A 16,351-nucleotide genomic window follows, 5' to 3' on the forward strand; every position below is an offset into this window, starting at 1 on the left:
ACTAGACATTGAATTCGCTTTAATTCTACGAATGAGAGCATAGTCACATACATGTAGGTATTTGAACGATGATGTAAAACATCACATAGTGAAATATTCCAAGTCTCAATATTAGCATCAAATTCTACTACATTTTATTCTGAAATCAGGCCGCAGAGCAATCATAAGGTGTGCGGTCGCCTTAAATCATTGAGAGCCCCCCTGTTCTTAATGTGGCGTTAACAATCAGTGCCTATGACTTTATACTAATAAACAGATTCTTTGAAAAGGGAGACTACTCTATTAGCAAGTAACCTTGTTATCCTCTAGAAAAGCTAAGATGTTAAAGCCTATCTTTATCATTGATGAATGGTTTTGGTAAGCCCCAAAGTGCATGATGTTACTATTCCAATTTATTATGAGGTTATATGAATGTGTGTGCACTAAAATGGTCAAGACGCAGGCCTGTATGGCAGATGTCAGATTAAAATTCCAATGGCTGAAACAGCCAATGACCACTACACTTTAGCAATATTGGAATGTAAATTATACTTAAGTGCAATTCACAGTACTACCCCTTTACCAAAGTGATTCCAATTCTTTTATAAGGCTGTGTATGAAAGATGTATTGTTATTGATTACAAAATATATATACGTCTAATTTTTAGCTCATCCAGCCCGAAGGGCCAAATGAGCTTATGCCATGGCGTGGCGTCCGTCGTCTGTCAACAATTTCAAAATGCTATTTCTTCGCCATTTCAAGTCCGATTTCAATTCTGTTTGCTTTATATGATAGCATTAGGTGGGAGATTCAAAATTTCTACACAGAATTTTGAAATTCATTAAATATGCTAATTAATGTGCATTTTTCAAAATTTACAAAAAATGCTTCTTTATTTGTTGACCGATTTTGAATTTTTTGCTTCCATCTGGTAGAGCTTTATGTTGTTCACCAAAATTCTACACAGAATTTTGAAAACTTTGACTAGAACAATTTTTATGCTAATTTATGCAAAATTAATTTATTCATTCATATTTTTAAAAATTCACATAAAGTGCTTTTTCTTCTTAAATTGTTGACCAATTTTGATTTTTTTTCTTCCATCCATTTCGATTATTTTTCTTCCATCTGGTAGAACTTCATGAGGTTTACCATACTTCTACACAGAATTTTGAAATTTTCAGTAGAAAATTATTTATGCTAATTTATGTGAAATTTATCCAGAAATCACAGAAAATGCCTCTTCATTTGTTGAACAATTTTGATTTTTTTTCTTCTATATCTGGTAGACCTTCATGAGGTTCACTAAACTTCTACAGAGTTTTGAAAATTTCAGTAGAAATTATTTATGCTAATTTATGCAAAATTTATTCATAAAACACAGAAAATGCCTCTTCTTTATTTGTTGACAGATTTTGATTTTTTTCTTCCATCTGGTATAGCTGCATGAGGTTCACCACACTTGTGCACAAAACTTTGAAATTTTTTCTGGAAAATTATTTATGCTAATTTTTGTAAACTTTATTCATAAATCACAAAAATGTATTTTCTTCTTCATTTGTTGATCAATTTCAGTTTTGTTTGCTTTGTATGATAGCTCAAGATGGTGATACAAAATTTCAACACAGAATTTTGAAATTCATTAAATATGCCAATTTATTCATTTATTTTCAAAACTCACAAAAATTACTTATTTATTTGTTGATTATTTTTTTTCCATCTGAGAGCTACATGAGGTTCATCAAGGTTCTACACAGAGTTGAGAAATTTTGACTAGAAAGTTAATTATGCTTAATTTATATGAAATTATTCATAGATCACAAAAAAATGCTTCTTTGTCATTTCTTCATCAATTTCAATTCTATATCCTCAATTTATGTCACCAATATAATTCACTACAGTGTCAACTAGGCTGAAATTAAAATTGTCTTAAATTTCGTTGCGAGATGCCGGATGAGCTCCACATCATTGATGTGCTAATTCATTATATTGCAATATTTTTTATTAAACTCCATCATAAAGTTATATTAATTGCTGCCATTTCTATCAGTCATAAATAAATCGGAACTACATGTAGATATTGGCATGTTGCTTCACCAGAGCTTTATCATTGTATAAAGTTCATCATTTTTACAGGTATCAGAATATTGGACAAGACATGGCCTACTGTTTTAATGAAACTGATTGCTATTGTGGCCTTGAAATAATAGAATATTTTATTTTTTTATTAATATGTATTGATTTATTCATCGAGAGACTGGTGAAACAATGACTTTGTATTTGTGTTATGTAGTGATAATATGATTCAATTTATAGAAAAAAATTTGAATGGTTGGAGGTAAAATAGTGTAAAGTTACTCTTCTAATTTCTTGAAAATCAAGTTATGAATTATGGGCATCCTGAATATTTGTGACTTTTTTCTAATCATGATAATTTCTTAGTGTTAGTTTTTGTTGTGTGGAATGGGATGTTCTTTATACTGAAAAGGTTATAATTTTTTCTTATACTTTCAGGAAAATTAACAAACTGGGTTCCAAAAAGGAATTGATGTAACTTCACAAGGGCATTGCACAAATTTCACTCAGTCAAAATGAACAATATTTCAATACAGGCTAGCTTTAATACTAGCACATGTCAATAATTAAGAGATTGGTTCAATCAGAGGATATAGCCCCTCACATCACTTGGTTTCAGAATCGAAAGTTCCTAATTATTGCAAAAGAAAGACAATTGAAAATGTGAGGGGATTGAACAAACTTCCATTTATTCCACCTTTTTTTCACAGGCATGTTTAATGATTGGCTCCGGGGATTGGCCTAGTCACTAAGAAGCTAACATAAAAACCACTGGAACAATCACAGCAACACCCAAACCTTCCTGAAGATATATATTACAGGTCAGCAGGGTATAATCTCAACATGGTGTGTAGTGTGTCCGTGTATATCTCACTCAGCCACACACACATAACTCTGCGTATCCCCCTTACCAGGACATCCCCTGGGGATCTGTGTGATTGTGCCAGTCCTAATTTTTTTTTATTTGAACTGCCTCTTGCTTCTTTTTGATCAGGCCAGTAATTGTGAAGGAAATTTAAGATAAACTGGGAAGTTTGTGTAATCCCGTCTTATTTTTCGGTGTGTTGGCTCAGTTGGTAGAGCATCTGTCTCACAACTGGGAGCCGGGACTGGGAGGCCAGGAGTTCAATCACTGGCCGCGTCAGACCAAAAGACATTAAAAAATGGGAGTTGCTGCTACCCTGTTTAGTTATCAACAAGTAAAGGGATAGTGCTTTGTCGATCTGGCGCTGCACAGCCGCTGCCAGGCCCATGATCAATTGGCGAATGCAAATTTTTTGAGTATTTCATTTCATGTATATTTCGAATAAAATATGAATTTTTTTTTCATTTTTGCTCCTTATTTTGCCATTTTGTGACTTTGGATCCTGAAACCATTTAATGTGAAGAGCTTTTTTCTCTCTGTGATTGAACCAATCTCTTAATTATCGTGCTTAGTAAAGATTATTGAAGCTACCCTGTGTTAAAATAGTGTTCATTTTGACTGTATGGAATTTGTGTAGTGCCCTTGTAAAGTTTGATCAGTTTTGTTTTTTAACCCAGTTTATATTTTGAATAGTTTTTTAAAAAGAATGAAACCTCTAACTAATGTTCAGGAATTCTTAATTTCATTGCAAGCATATATTGTACATGTACACTTGTGATGTATTATTTTGTGATTTGAAAATGATTCTTTGGGTGCATACTACTTGTATTTGTTCGTAAGCTTCTAACAATCTGGAATTTTGCCGGTAAGCTTCCATCCACTCTGCAGACTGGTATACGCTGATTTGTCTATCGCCAATTCATCCACTTATTACTTTGTCTAGCTTCATTTAGTCTTATGCCATTCCATCCAACATTTTGTCTAACAACCATTTGGTCCAATCATCACTTTGTCTATAAATCACCCGTTTGTCTCTCACCATTTCATCTGATAACCAGTTGGTCTAATACCCATTTTTATGCCCCCGCAGACGAAGTCTGGAGGGGGCATTAAGCTTTGCCCCTGTCTGTTCCCCCACTTTGTTTCCGCGCAATAACTCCAAAAATATTTAATGGATTTTTAAAAATTTTGGAGTGTAGGTAGATGACACTAAAATACAGGCTAAGTTCGAATTCAGAGTCTGAAGGTCAAAGGTCACAGCTCATTAAATATATGAATGGTTTCCGCACGATAGCTTATAAAATATTCAGCAGATTAAAAAAAAATTGGGTGTGTTGGTAGATGACACCAAAATACAGGTTAAGTTCGAATTGGGAGTCCGCAGGTCAAAGCTCATTAAATATGCGAGATGGTTTCCGCTTGACAACTTATGAAATATTCAACGGATTAAAAAAAAATTTGATATGTAGGTAGATAAATACAGGCTAAGTTTGAATTCAGAATCTGCAAGTCAAAGGTCACAGTTCATTATATATGCGAGTTGGTTTCCGCATAACTTTGGAAATATTCACCAAATATTAAAAATGTTTGGTGTCTGGGTAGATGACACCAAAATACAGTCAGGTCACATCAAATGACCCGACTGTCGTAGATTTTCTTTAGGTCAAAATTTGTTCTATTATATATGTATATATATATATATATATATATACATACATACATATTGGTTTCTGCATGATATTAAGTTCAATCATATTGAATGAATTTCTGATTGTGTTAAGCGGGGGCATCGCAGTCTTTTGGACACATCAAATTTTTAGTCTTTTCATTCAGTTCGCCCAATTAACAATATCCAATTTTATGGACTAAATGGCGATTGGACAAATTGGTAACAAAATGAAATGGTGAGTGGGCGAAATGGCAATTAGACCATGTGGAGATTGGACGAATTGATGGTAGACCAAATGGAAATAAACCTAGTCTTACTCATGTAGATTGATAAGCCACATTTTCCCCCCAGTGCTGACCGGATCAGATAATTGGGTATTCTGAGTCCCTATTGAAATATAGGATTATATCCTTTCTTTATTGAAATAAATTGTATTCCTTTCAAAGACAACAATGAGGGCAACATTTCATCCACTATGTTGAAAGTTCAGTTATTCATATCCCTGTGAAAAAGAGGGACAGACTATTCATTTCTCTAGGGGAATAACAAAGTACCACAAGATGACCTGTACTGACCGCACAGAAACGTTGTTAGTGCTAACAGAGGCCCTGTTACAACCGGTAATGTGACAGCGATTTCCTAATTTTACAGCAATGTATTACACATTGATATAAATGTTTTGACTTCACGATCTGAAATATGTGACTGGGCTTACTGTTAGGCTAACAACGTTTCTGTGTGGCTGGCACTGCTCTTTACCTTGTCTACGCTTGTTTGTGGCCAATTTGGACATCAGGCTTAGAATGGCTATCCGACAAAGTTCTAAGTTGGTGGAAGCATGTATGTCTAGTCAATAGGTTTTATTTTATCATATGTGTCTGTATGGTGTCTAACACAATGTTTACCTTGATATTATATTATCATTACTCTTGCAATAAATTTTATATTTCATCACACTTCTCCTTTCATTTTGACTATATTTAGACATAATCACCAGTACCCTACCAGTGAAGAGAAGACATTCCCTTTGTACATAGAATTTTTTTTAATGATCATATTAGTAAACAGTACAATATGTACAGTTGGCGTATACAAGTCTAGGGGAAGGAAAATGTAAACTAGGTTCCAAAAGAAACTTATCAATTCTCATAAACACATAACATAAAATCCACTCGGACAAAATTTTGGCACAGGCTCCATGTAGCTTTAATTGAGAGCTTGGTTTAACAACAAAGATGCTATACCCCCTCAAATCAGTTGGTTCCGGAATCCAAAGTCACAAAATGGCAAAAGGAAGACGAATGAGATGGCATTAAACAAACTTACCATTAAAGCTCTCAGTATGACAATCAGCAAATTTAATTGATTGCCCCAATAACTAAGAAGTTACAGGAAGTTAAAATTAACATTTTAAACACATCTATTGAGGTAAAATAAGTATAATGGAAAAATGGACTCAATATCAGTCAAGCAAAGAATGGCCATATGGTTTAATCCCATATAATTTTGATTGGTCTTTCTTTTGCTATCTGTGACTTTAAATTCAGGAACCAATTGATTTAAGGGGCTATATCTGTTATTAAACAGATCTCTTAGTGGCATGTGCTTGGTAAAGATCATTGAAGCTGGCCCCGACTCAAAATTTTATACATTTTGAGTTTTTGGCTGAGTGGAATTTGCGTAGTGCACTTGTGAAGTTTGATAAATTTCTTTTGGAACCAAGTTTATTTGGCAGGGCTGGGGGAAAAATAATTTTTCTTAATAATTTTTCTTTTTCCATAAATTTATCAGTTTTTGCCCACCAGAGGTGAAGGAGAGACTTAGTGATCCAAATGTCGTCCGTTCGTCACAAACAGAATGGCACATACATGTAACTCTGCAACCGTAAGTCACTTTTTAATGAAACTTGGATGGAAGTTGTACTTAGGGGACCTGCATCTTATGCTGCAGTCAGAGGTCACATGGTAAGGTCAATGTTGAAGTTAGCATGCAAGACTCTTATATGACACAACTCTGCAACTGTTAGTCAATTTTCAACCAAACTTAGGTGGTAGATGTACTAAGGGGACCTGCATGTTATGCTGCAGTCGGAGGTCACATGGTAAGGTCGAAGGTCATTTTCAGGTCAACATTTAAGTTTTCGTGCAAGACTCTAATATGACATAACTCTGCAATTGTAAATCACTTTTCAACCAAACTTAGATGGTAGATGTACTTCGGGGACCTGTATGTTATGCTACAGTCAGAGGTCACATGGTAAGGTCAATGTCAAAGTTAACATGCAAGACTCTTATAATATGACACATAACTCTGCATCTGTTAGTCACTTTTCAACCAAACTTAGATGGCAGATGAACTTAGGGACTTAGGGGACCTGTATGTTATGCTGCAGTCAGGGGTCACATGTTAAGGTCAAAGTTTTAGTTTACATGCAATTCACTTTTCACCCAAACTTGTGTTGTTGTACTGAGGGGACCTGCATAGTATGCTGTAGTCAGAGGTCACATGGTAAGGTCAAAGGTCATTTTCAGGTCAACGTTAAAGTTTACATGCAAGACTCTCTTATGACAGTTGACACATAACTGTGCATCCATAGTCTATGTCAAATCAAACTTGGGTTGTAGCTGTACCTAGGAGACCTGCATGTTATTGTGTTCGGAGGTCACATGGTAATGTCAAAGGTAATTTCCAAGACAACATTAAAGTTTACGTGCAAGACTCTTACAAAATAAGTTATTCCATCCCAGTTATTTCACAATGAACTTTTGATACAGTACTGCTGCTTGTCCTTGCAAATCTCAATATTTCGGGTCATTTTCATAAGTGGGCAAGACACAATATCGATACGCCTTGTCTTTATTGTACTGAGTTTGAGGCATCAATCTATAAAGAAACATGCTTTTTTTTAAATCAAAATTTCCAAATAATCATTTTTTATTCTGAATTCAGTCATAGCTGAAGATTTAATGAACCATGTAAGGATAATCCTGGCACAAATGAATGTTGAACCAGGAGGGATATTTTGTTCAGTCATTAAAGGTCAAGTCCACCTCAGAAAAATCTTGATTTGAATCAACAGAGAAAAATCAAGACAAGCACAATGCTGAAAATTTCATCAAAATCGTATGTAAAATAAGAAAGTTATATGACAATTAAAAATTTGTTACTTTTAATAAAAAGTTATATGAACGAGCCTGTTACACCCAAATGAGAGAGTCGATGATGTCACAATTTCTTGTTTTTTATTGTTTGAATTATACAATATTTCAATTTTTACGAATTTGATGATTCGGACCTCCTTGACTGGAGCACAAAATGTTAAAATAATTGAACTTCACGTGTTCAGGGAGGAATGAAACTTCATTTCACATGACAATGACCAGAAAATAAAGATATTTCATATAATAAAATACAAAAGAAATAGTGAGTTATGTCATCAGTTCCTCATTTGCATACCGACCGAGATGTGCATATTTTGTTTTGTGAAATGAAGCGAAACTTTAAAATGCCATAACTTTCTTATTTTACATCCGATTTTGATGAAATTTCCAGTGTTATGCTTGTTGAATTTTTCTCTTTTTATTAAAATCAAGTTTTTGTTGGGGTGGACTTGTCCTTTAAGGGTCAGGAATTAAAACTTGAATAATGTAATCAACCATAAAACAATTCATAGAATTCAAATATGTATTGAGTGTCAAGTCCATGAGCATAGTATGATATTGTGAAAAGCATCCATGTGTACCACATGAAATTGGGGGATTTTTATTTTATTTTCACATAACTGTTCAATGCACAACATGGTCAGTATGCAAATTAGGAAGCCAGTATCCAAATATCAAATATTAAAATGACAATCAAAGCCTAGCAGCAAGAAAAAAAATCAAAGAATATGATCAACAAAGCTCTCAGTAAAATTGGATGAACAATGAGTTATGCGCATTTGATTATTGAGAACATGATGCTATGGAGATTTTCCTAATGCAAACAAGATATGTGATGTCACCCATGACCACTCTCCCATTTTGACACTGAAAATATACTATAGCCCATAAAATCTCTTTTTGCTCATTTTTATGACAAGACAAACAAACACTAAAAACTCATCAAATTTAGCGATAGACTACATAGAAGGGAAAATGTAAGTGAAAATAAAGTTTTATATGTGACATCAGTCTCACAGATCTTTGTCGCATTGCAAATGGGAGGACTTAAATTGAATTTTGGCATTGGTGGTCTCGATATTTAAATGCTTATCAAAACTCAAAAGTTTATTATCCATTAAATTTGATTTGCTATGTTAGATTTAACTTGCTAAGGAGTAATTTTCCTTTAAATTTTTGTGAATTTGAAGAAATAATCTCAAAAATTCAAAATACAGTACTATGTTTCCATCATGATAATGGTGATTTTACATTTCCCATGAGGAATCAAACCAAGTCGTACATAATTCGAGGAAGAAAAAATTATGTCAACAGAGAAAAGAATGTAGGAAAATCACACTGTCAAGACTAGGATGGATTTAAGCTTGGTGCACCAACTTTCATGACAGCATTGACAAGGACTCTATCAACTGAGCTTTCTTGTCAGTTCAGGAAAGTAATGTTCTTTCATAATCCCATCTCTTTGTTACTACTTCTATTTATTTGTTATACAAGCCAGGGGCCATTTCAAATCTTGGATGGACTTCTGGAACACAGATGAAGACACAAAAGACAAAGAGTACACATTAACATGTAATATACATGTATAATATATATATATATATATATTACAGTCCATGCAATGCTAATAAAAAATAACCACAGATCAGATTCTAGAGCTGGTGTTCTACATACATCTGGGTTTACATGTTGTTTTACTCAACATGAGGAATGAACAATGTATGGATGTTGAAAAGTGTGAACATTTCTGATGACCTTTGCAGATCGATTGAAAAACATAAAATGGAAACTAAACAAGCTCATTCCCAGTTAGAGCTGTAGCCTACTTCAAAGACAAATTGACATGTTTCAACTAAATTTTCATGTGAGATAACCAAAAGACAACAAACATGTTCAGTATATTGACAAATCACTAGGGAGATATTTCTGGCAAGAATGACTTTCACACATGCAATGCTTTGAAGATACATGTAGTTCTGTATTTTGACCAGTTGTCTCCCCATTCACTGAATCACATGGTATATCTACATTCCAACAGTATTTATAACTCAATTCTTCACCGAACTTGATGTTTCTCCTTGCAAACATGGCCACTCTGGGAACTTCATTATGGACACGGACGACAACCAAGAATAAATTAGGTTCACAGGAATGATTGATAAACCTTGCTATGTTACCTTTCAGTCGTGCATCAATAAAAGTTTCTATTCTGCTGTGTTCTCCATAGTTTTCCCTGAGAACAAATAAATAGTTCATGTCATCCTTTCTCAGATTTGACATCCTTGCCTTTGCTTCCTCTTTCGTCAACACTTCTCCAACATACTCGCACACAAACTCATTTTCTTCTATTGGTTCTAATACACGGACACCCCAACCCTTGTAACGAGTTTTAAAGACTTCCATTTTGTGATGGGTGCCACGTTGGACCAAGCGATTTACACAATTCTCACCACACTTACAAGATGCATTGCATTCAAAAATTGGTTTTGAGGATGTAAATGGATCACATGAAGCTTGATCAGGTAGTCTGTTCTCACTTTGAAGCAGCTTCCCAGATAAAGTGTAGTTTGGCCCATAACGCTTGAGACAAGGACATGATGGCCCACAGGATGGAACTTGACAGGAACATCCACAGTACTCTATTTCTTGGGGATCTGTTCCCATCTGTACATGACCACGTACATTTGCTTGTATATACTAGAGAACAAAATCATATGAAGATATTATTAATCAGCATTAATCATAAGTAGTGAATTTACCTAGCAATTGCCAAGTGATCTGTTTAAAGATAAAACCCCTTAAGGACGTTCCACAGTTAAAGTGAAATCCATGTCATTTTCACCAAATTTTGCACATAGATACTTAAAGGTCAAGTCCACCTCAGAAAAATTTTGGTTTGAATTAATAGAGAAAAATCAGACAAGCACAATGCTGAAGATTTCATCAAAATCGGATGTAAAATAAGAAAGTTATGACATTTCAAAGTTTCGCTTATTTTAACAAAATAGTTATATGAACGAGCCAGTTACATCCAAATGAGAGAGTTGATGACACTCACTATTTCTTTTGTTTTTTATTGTTTGAATTATACAATATTTCAATTTTTACGAATTTGACGATTAGGACCTCTTTGCCTGAAGCACAAAATGTCAAAATAATGGAATTCCACGTGTTCAGGGAGGAAAGAAACTTCATTTCACATGACAATGACGAGAAAATCAAAATAATTCATATTTCAAACAATAAAAAACAAAAGAAATAGTGAGTGAATGACATCATCGACTCCCTCATTTGGATGTAGCTGGCTCGTTCAAATACCTGTTTTTGTGAAATGAAGCGAAATTTTGAATTGTCATAACTTTGTTATTTTACATCCGATTTTGATGAAATTTTCAGTGTTATGCTTGTTGAATTTTTCTCTTTTCATTCAAATCAAGTTTTTGTTGGGGTAGACTTGTCCTTTAAGAATCTGAATATTCGAAATATGCAAAAATTAACATGAGTCCATGTGCTTGATTTTTTGCTATAGAGCTTCAAAGTTTGCCCAAATGGATGTTCTTAAGAATTGCGCATTCAAAAGAATTTGTCATTTTTAGACCTCACAAGATCAATACAAGGAGTTTAAACCTTTATTGCTCAGTCAAAATCCATTAAAATTTCATCAAATTTCGCAAGAGTTAATATTTGTATCATTAAGATGGAGAATCTATTTATAGTGCTATTTGTTTGCTATTTGAAGTCTTACAGCACTCTCAGTTCTTAAAAATTCCATAAAAGATAACAAAAACCCAATGTCAATAATTTGAAATTTCAATAACAAACTAGAAAAGTACAATAAATGCTACACTTTTTTTCAAAATCCATGTCATTTTCACCAAACTTAGCAAAATTGTAGAGGAAGTAAACCTAAGAGGTGCAAACATAAAAAATAGCGGTTCATGTTTTCAAACTGGTCAGCAATCATAATAAATATTTTTGTCACCTCCGAACCTGTCATAACTTCTTTCTTAATGACGTAGTGGCACAACGTGTGTAGACTTTGACTTGCAAAAGTGCCTCAAAATTTGAAAATTGTAATCCTACGTAATCAATCATAGAGGTTGAAGTTACATTGTACAACAGGTGTGATCATACATCATTAAATAATAATTGTAATGCACAGAAACTACTGTATAAAAAAAATGTTGTTAAAACGCAACAAAACCATTCATTTAGAAATAGTATAATAATTGAATCAATAAGAATCTACCACTTCAGCCTCATCCATAACTGGACTTGAAAATTCATTGTTTTTAGACCTAATGAAAAATTTGATAAATTCTTTCTTTAATTTATGCAAAGAATTTGTCAAATCGTGTTTCAGTATAAAGATTTTAAAACTTAAAAATGTTTGTGTTACACTATATTTTGATGTTTGGAACCATAAATAAATGTATATTCATCATTATTTTATAAAGAAAACCATTGTCATGATTGGGGTTTACTTCTGTAAACTATCAAAATTTAGGGTCTAGGCCTAGTATTAATCCAGGGGTATGGTATTTCAACGTCCATGTGATTTTTTAGTCACAAAATGAATTATTCACCCGGGGGGGGGGGGGGGGGGCCACTTACATTGACGAGTGGATAAAATGCGCAACCAAAAAAACATGTAAAAAGGTAACCCAGGGAACTCCCGGAGCCCAGGACCTTACGTGTAATTGACCATACTCACCTGACTAGCCTGAAGTATGGTCAAAATAATTCTCTGAATAAAAAGTTAAAACAGAAATCAAGCACTTACCACGATTATATGGATGAAGGTCTAACGAGTGGCAGTTTCCTGACATCTGGGCACAAACTGGAACCTCAAAAAATGGAAAAGTTCTCTCCTACCCCCGTCTCGATTGTCCATTTTTGTTCTGAATCGTAACAAAATGGCCGATCGAGACTGGGGTAAGAGAGAACTTTTTGTTTTTTGAAGTTCCAGTTTGTGCCCAGATGTCAGGAAACTGCCACTCGTTAGACCTTCATCCATATAATCGTGGTAAGTGCTTGATTTCTGTTTTAACTATTTATTCGGAGAATTATTTTGACCATACTTCACGCTAGTCAGGTGAGTATGGAATTACATGTAAGGTCCTGGGCTCTACGCGGGCGGGAGTTCCCTGGGTTAGTAAAAAAGATGTCTTTTTCACGATAGGGCACGTTACGTACGTAACATGATAAGGGTGTCAAAAACACAAAAGTAATGAAAAAAGTGCATCTATTTCGCTAGGAAAGTTACGTGTTTAGGGTCGAATTTGCGGGGATGATAAAACAAAATTAAAATGTTTTATAAAAAAAGGATGTCCTTTTTGCTCCAACACTTCGTGTTTAGATTCCAATTTGCGCGAGGTGTAGGTGGGGTCGTACTAAACCAAATAAGGTAAAGCAGACAACCGAAGGCCCATAACAATAAAACATTCCTGTACTTGTTTAGGGGTTCATTTCAGGGAATATTTACCAAGAGTATCGTTTGTTTCCAATTAAAGGGAAGGGTTTCACACGCCAATACTTGTTAAGGGGTGCATTTTCAGAATATGGAAATTACCGGGTACGTGCTTAGGGTGCTTTTCGAGACCCCATGGTCGCGCATGGTATCCACTCGTGAATGGAAGTGCCCCCCCCCCCCCCCCGGGATTTATTCATAAATTTAATTTTCTCAGCTCAGCAATTGAATCAACATGATCCATGCTCCAGCGCCAGCTCTTCATGCACAGTACATTTAGCCTTAGGCCTAGACCAAAAGCTTCGGTCTCTGTTATGTTGGTTGTTCAGCTGAACTCCGTTGGCTTCACTCACCAAAAAAACTAAAACAATGTTTAAAAACTCCTCGAAACAGAAGGCTGCCAGCTGATTACATGTATCTCGACTCGAGTACGGTACGGCCACGGTCTACGCGTCTGTTGACTTCCCCGTACGTACACACCGGTACCGGCCCGTCGCGATTGAATTCGAAAGCAAGCTAATTAATAATAAGTAATAACCCCTAATAAATACCATTACCTTATTAGGCCTACCTCAAAATCAGAACTGAATTCATGGTCGGACAAACCCTGTGATTCAGGCCCAGCAAAGATAGAAAAACCTTCCATGTAGTATGTACTGTGATGTATAACAAGCTAGACCTAATTTAATAATAGGTGGACTGCAGGCCAGGGCAGCAACACTTCACGGCACGCATGGCCGGCCGGCAGGCCGGCGAAGACCAAGGCGCAGGCCCAGACGATCGTGTGGACGCGTACGCCGGCAATTTGGGGAATCCCCTTTACACATAGTACCGACCACTGATCTCTCCACTAACGAGACCCGTGGGGAGAGATCAGTGGTACCGACGTAATGGTTGGAAAATAAAATCAACGGTACATACCCGGGGTGCGGGGGTGCATATCTGAATTTTTGTTTTTTTCATATGGGCACATAGAGGGATTACTACTGGACAGGGGCGGAAATCTCTCACAAAAGGTAGGGGGCTGGAAAATTTGTAAAAAAAAAAAATGGTTAAAAAAAGTTATAAAAAAAAGAAAAAAGTTAGCCCTATCATCCCAAAAGTAAGGTAATCTCGTCCTAAAATGCACGTTTTATTTCGATTTTCAAAGATCTATTTCTCACCATCTTAAAAGACTGCAAATAATAGGGGAAAATTTGATATTCTGTCCCCCTATCTACAGGCGCGCCGGAACACTTTCAGTTTTTTTTGGGGGGGGCAAAATCCCCAAGGGGCACAATATTTTTGACAGCGTGAGATACCACTTTTTTTTAGGATTGTTTAAATCATTTTTAAATCACCGGGTCTGGAATAAAACAACGCTCTAAACATGTGCTTTTCTACATGCATGGTCTTAATTTGGAGGATTGTTGGTTCTTAGATTCGTTGTTGGGGGTTGAGTTTTATTGATTTTTTATTCCTGAAATAATTGTGTCTGGAGGAAAGTCGATCTTCGACAATCGGTCTTCATGTTGTTCCACAGTAATTAGATAATTGGGTATTCGTTTTAGAATATTTGTAAAAACTATTTTATTTTTCAAATAGTAACCAAGTCTGGAGAAAGGATGTCTGCTTTACCCACGCGTTATTACAATGTTTTGTAGGGGTAGTAGTATTATTTAAAAAAAGACATATTTTTACTGGGTGAAACTTTGGAAATTTGGTCTTAGATTCGAAGTTTTTCAGTTACTTTTTTTAATAGCCGGGTCTGGAGGAAAGAGTACGTTTTAAACTCGTGTTATTCCACGAGAATAAGAATATAAGGTCTTATGTTAGAAGATTTTTTTTCGTAACCGTTTTAGGTCTGGAATAAAGACAACACTCTAAACCTCTTTTAAACAGGTTCTTAGGTTGAAGGTTTGTTTGGTCTTAGACTTTGATTTTTTTTAATTCTTACTATTAGCGTTTTTTTTTAAGAAAAAAATGGTCGGGCTGAAAGACTACGCTATATCCAGCATTAATAAGATTATGGGGTCTTTATACTGTTTTTAAACTTTTATTCATAATGTTTAAATAACAGGTAACCGGGTCTGGAGAAAAGACTACGCTTGATTCTCAAACTGGGCGTTTTGGCGTGCGCCTGTAATCCAAGCTGTGGGGAAGTTACAAATTGATGCAGAGGTTCGAGCCCTGGTCACGTCTTTCGGATGGTGACGTTAAAGGTCGGTCCCAGACGTAAATAATCATATCTGATTGATACACGTCTGACAAAACTCAAATAAACACATAACAAATTAAGGCGTAAATATTCATATCTGAATGACACGCGCCTTAAAACCCAAGCGAACAACAACAACAACAACATTTACTCTTAGTGCATATATTCACAATATACACCGTATTAGTTGAAACAACAACAAAGACATTAATTCCACCAGTTTTAATTAACTGGGTCTGGAGAAAAGACTAAGCTCTATTCCCCTTTTTTCCACAGGAATATCATTATCGTATCTTAGTTTGGACTTATATTATAATTTTTTAAAAACAACCAAGTCTGGAAAAAAGACTTTGGATTTATATTATAATTTTTGAAACAACCGGGTCTGGAAGAAAGACTTTTGACTTTTATTATATTTTTTTAAACATCCGGGTCTGGAAAAAAGACTTTGGATTTATATTATAATTTTTGAAACAACCGGGTCTGGAAGAAAGACTTTGGACTTGTACTTTGATGTTTTATTAACCCGGTCTGAAAATAAGACTTTGCACTTTTGTGCTATATGAACGCATTACTATAGGATTTTAGTTTAGAACGGATTCGCCAAAAATCCCTTCAAATTTATTACATTTGTGGGTAAAGTCATTATTACATTTGTGGGCGATCAAAAATTATTACATTTGTGGGTAAAGTGTTATTACATTTGTGGGCGTTATTACATTTGTGGGTAAAGTGTTATTACATTTGTGGGCGTTATTACATTTGTGGGTGCAACACCCCCCCCCCCCACGGTAAGGATTTTGTGTAAAAATGGAGTATAAAAGTTGCGTTTCTAAGTGCATTCAAAAATAAATTTCTTGAGAATTAAACAGTCTTGGAGTTCTTTTTGCTCCTTCTGTTTCCTCCCTTCTGACCCTGCCTGGTGTTTCTTAA

The 16,351-nt window shown here is 35.1% G+C and overlaps 1 protein-coding gene across 3 annotated transcripts; it reads right to left on the bottom strand.

The window, feature by feature from the left end:
- Positions 1 to 8,673: 8,673 nt before the first annotated feature.
- Positions 8,674 to 13,968, bottom strand: LOC121410455 (histone-lysine N-methyltransferase SETMAR-like). 3 transcript variants are annotated; one of them, XM_041602556.1, is made up of 2 exons: positions 13,793 to 13,968; positions 8,674 to 10,448 (listed from the first exon to the last, which is right to left on the bottom strand). In XM_041602556.1, exons 1-2 carry the CDS (start codon positions 13,865 to 13,867, stop codon positions 9,645 to 9,647), a joined length of 879 nt encoding a protein of 292 aa, XP_041458490.1. In that variant the 5' UTR covers positions 13,868 to 13,968; the 3' UTR covers positions 8,674 to 9,644. The 3 variants fall into 3 exon arrangements, with proteins under 3 accessions (XP_041458490.1, XP_041458491.1, XP_041458492.1); XM_041602557.1 differs by having other exon boundaries at positions 13,779 to 13,864; XM_041602558.1 differs by lacking the exon at positions 13,793 to 13,968 and adding an exon at positions 13,575 to 13,698.
- Between the last annotated feature and the right edge of the window lie 2,383 nt (positions 13,969 to 16,351).

This window comes from Lytechinus variegatus, chromosome 3 (genome assembly GCF_018143015.1).
Source record: "Lytechinus variegatus isolate NC3 chromosome 3, Lvar_3.0, whole genome shotgun sequence".
Lineage (NCBI taxonomy): Eukaryota > Metazoa > Echinodermata > Echinoidea > Temnopleuroida > Toxopneustidae > Lytechinus > Lytechinus variegatus.

What these genes read in the sequence shown, in the direction of transcription:
- LOC121410455 (XM_041602556.1), bottom strand. Translation starts at nt 13,867, where the DNA reads ATGGAAGGTTTTTCTATCTTTGCTGGGCCTGAATCACAGGGTTTGTCC. An exon ending in AATTCAGTTCTGATTTTGAG is followed by an intron (nt 10,449 to 13,792) that starts GTAGGCCTAATA and finishes TTTGTTCTCTAG; the next exon opens with TATATACAAGCAAATGTACG.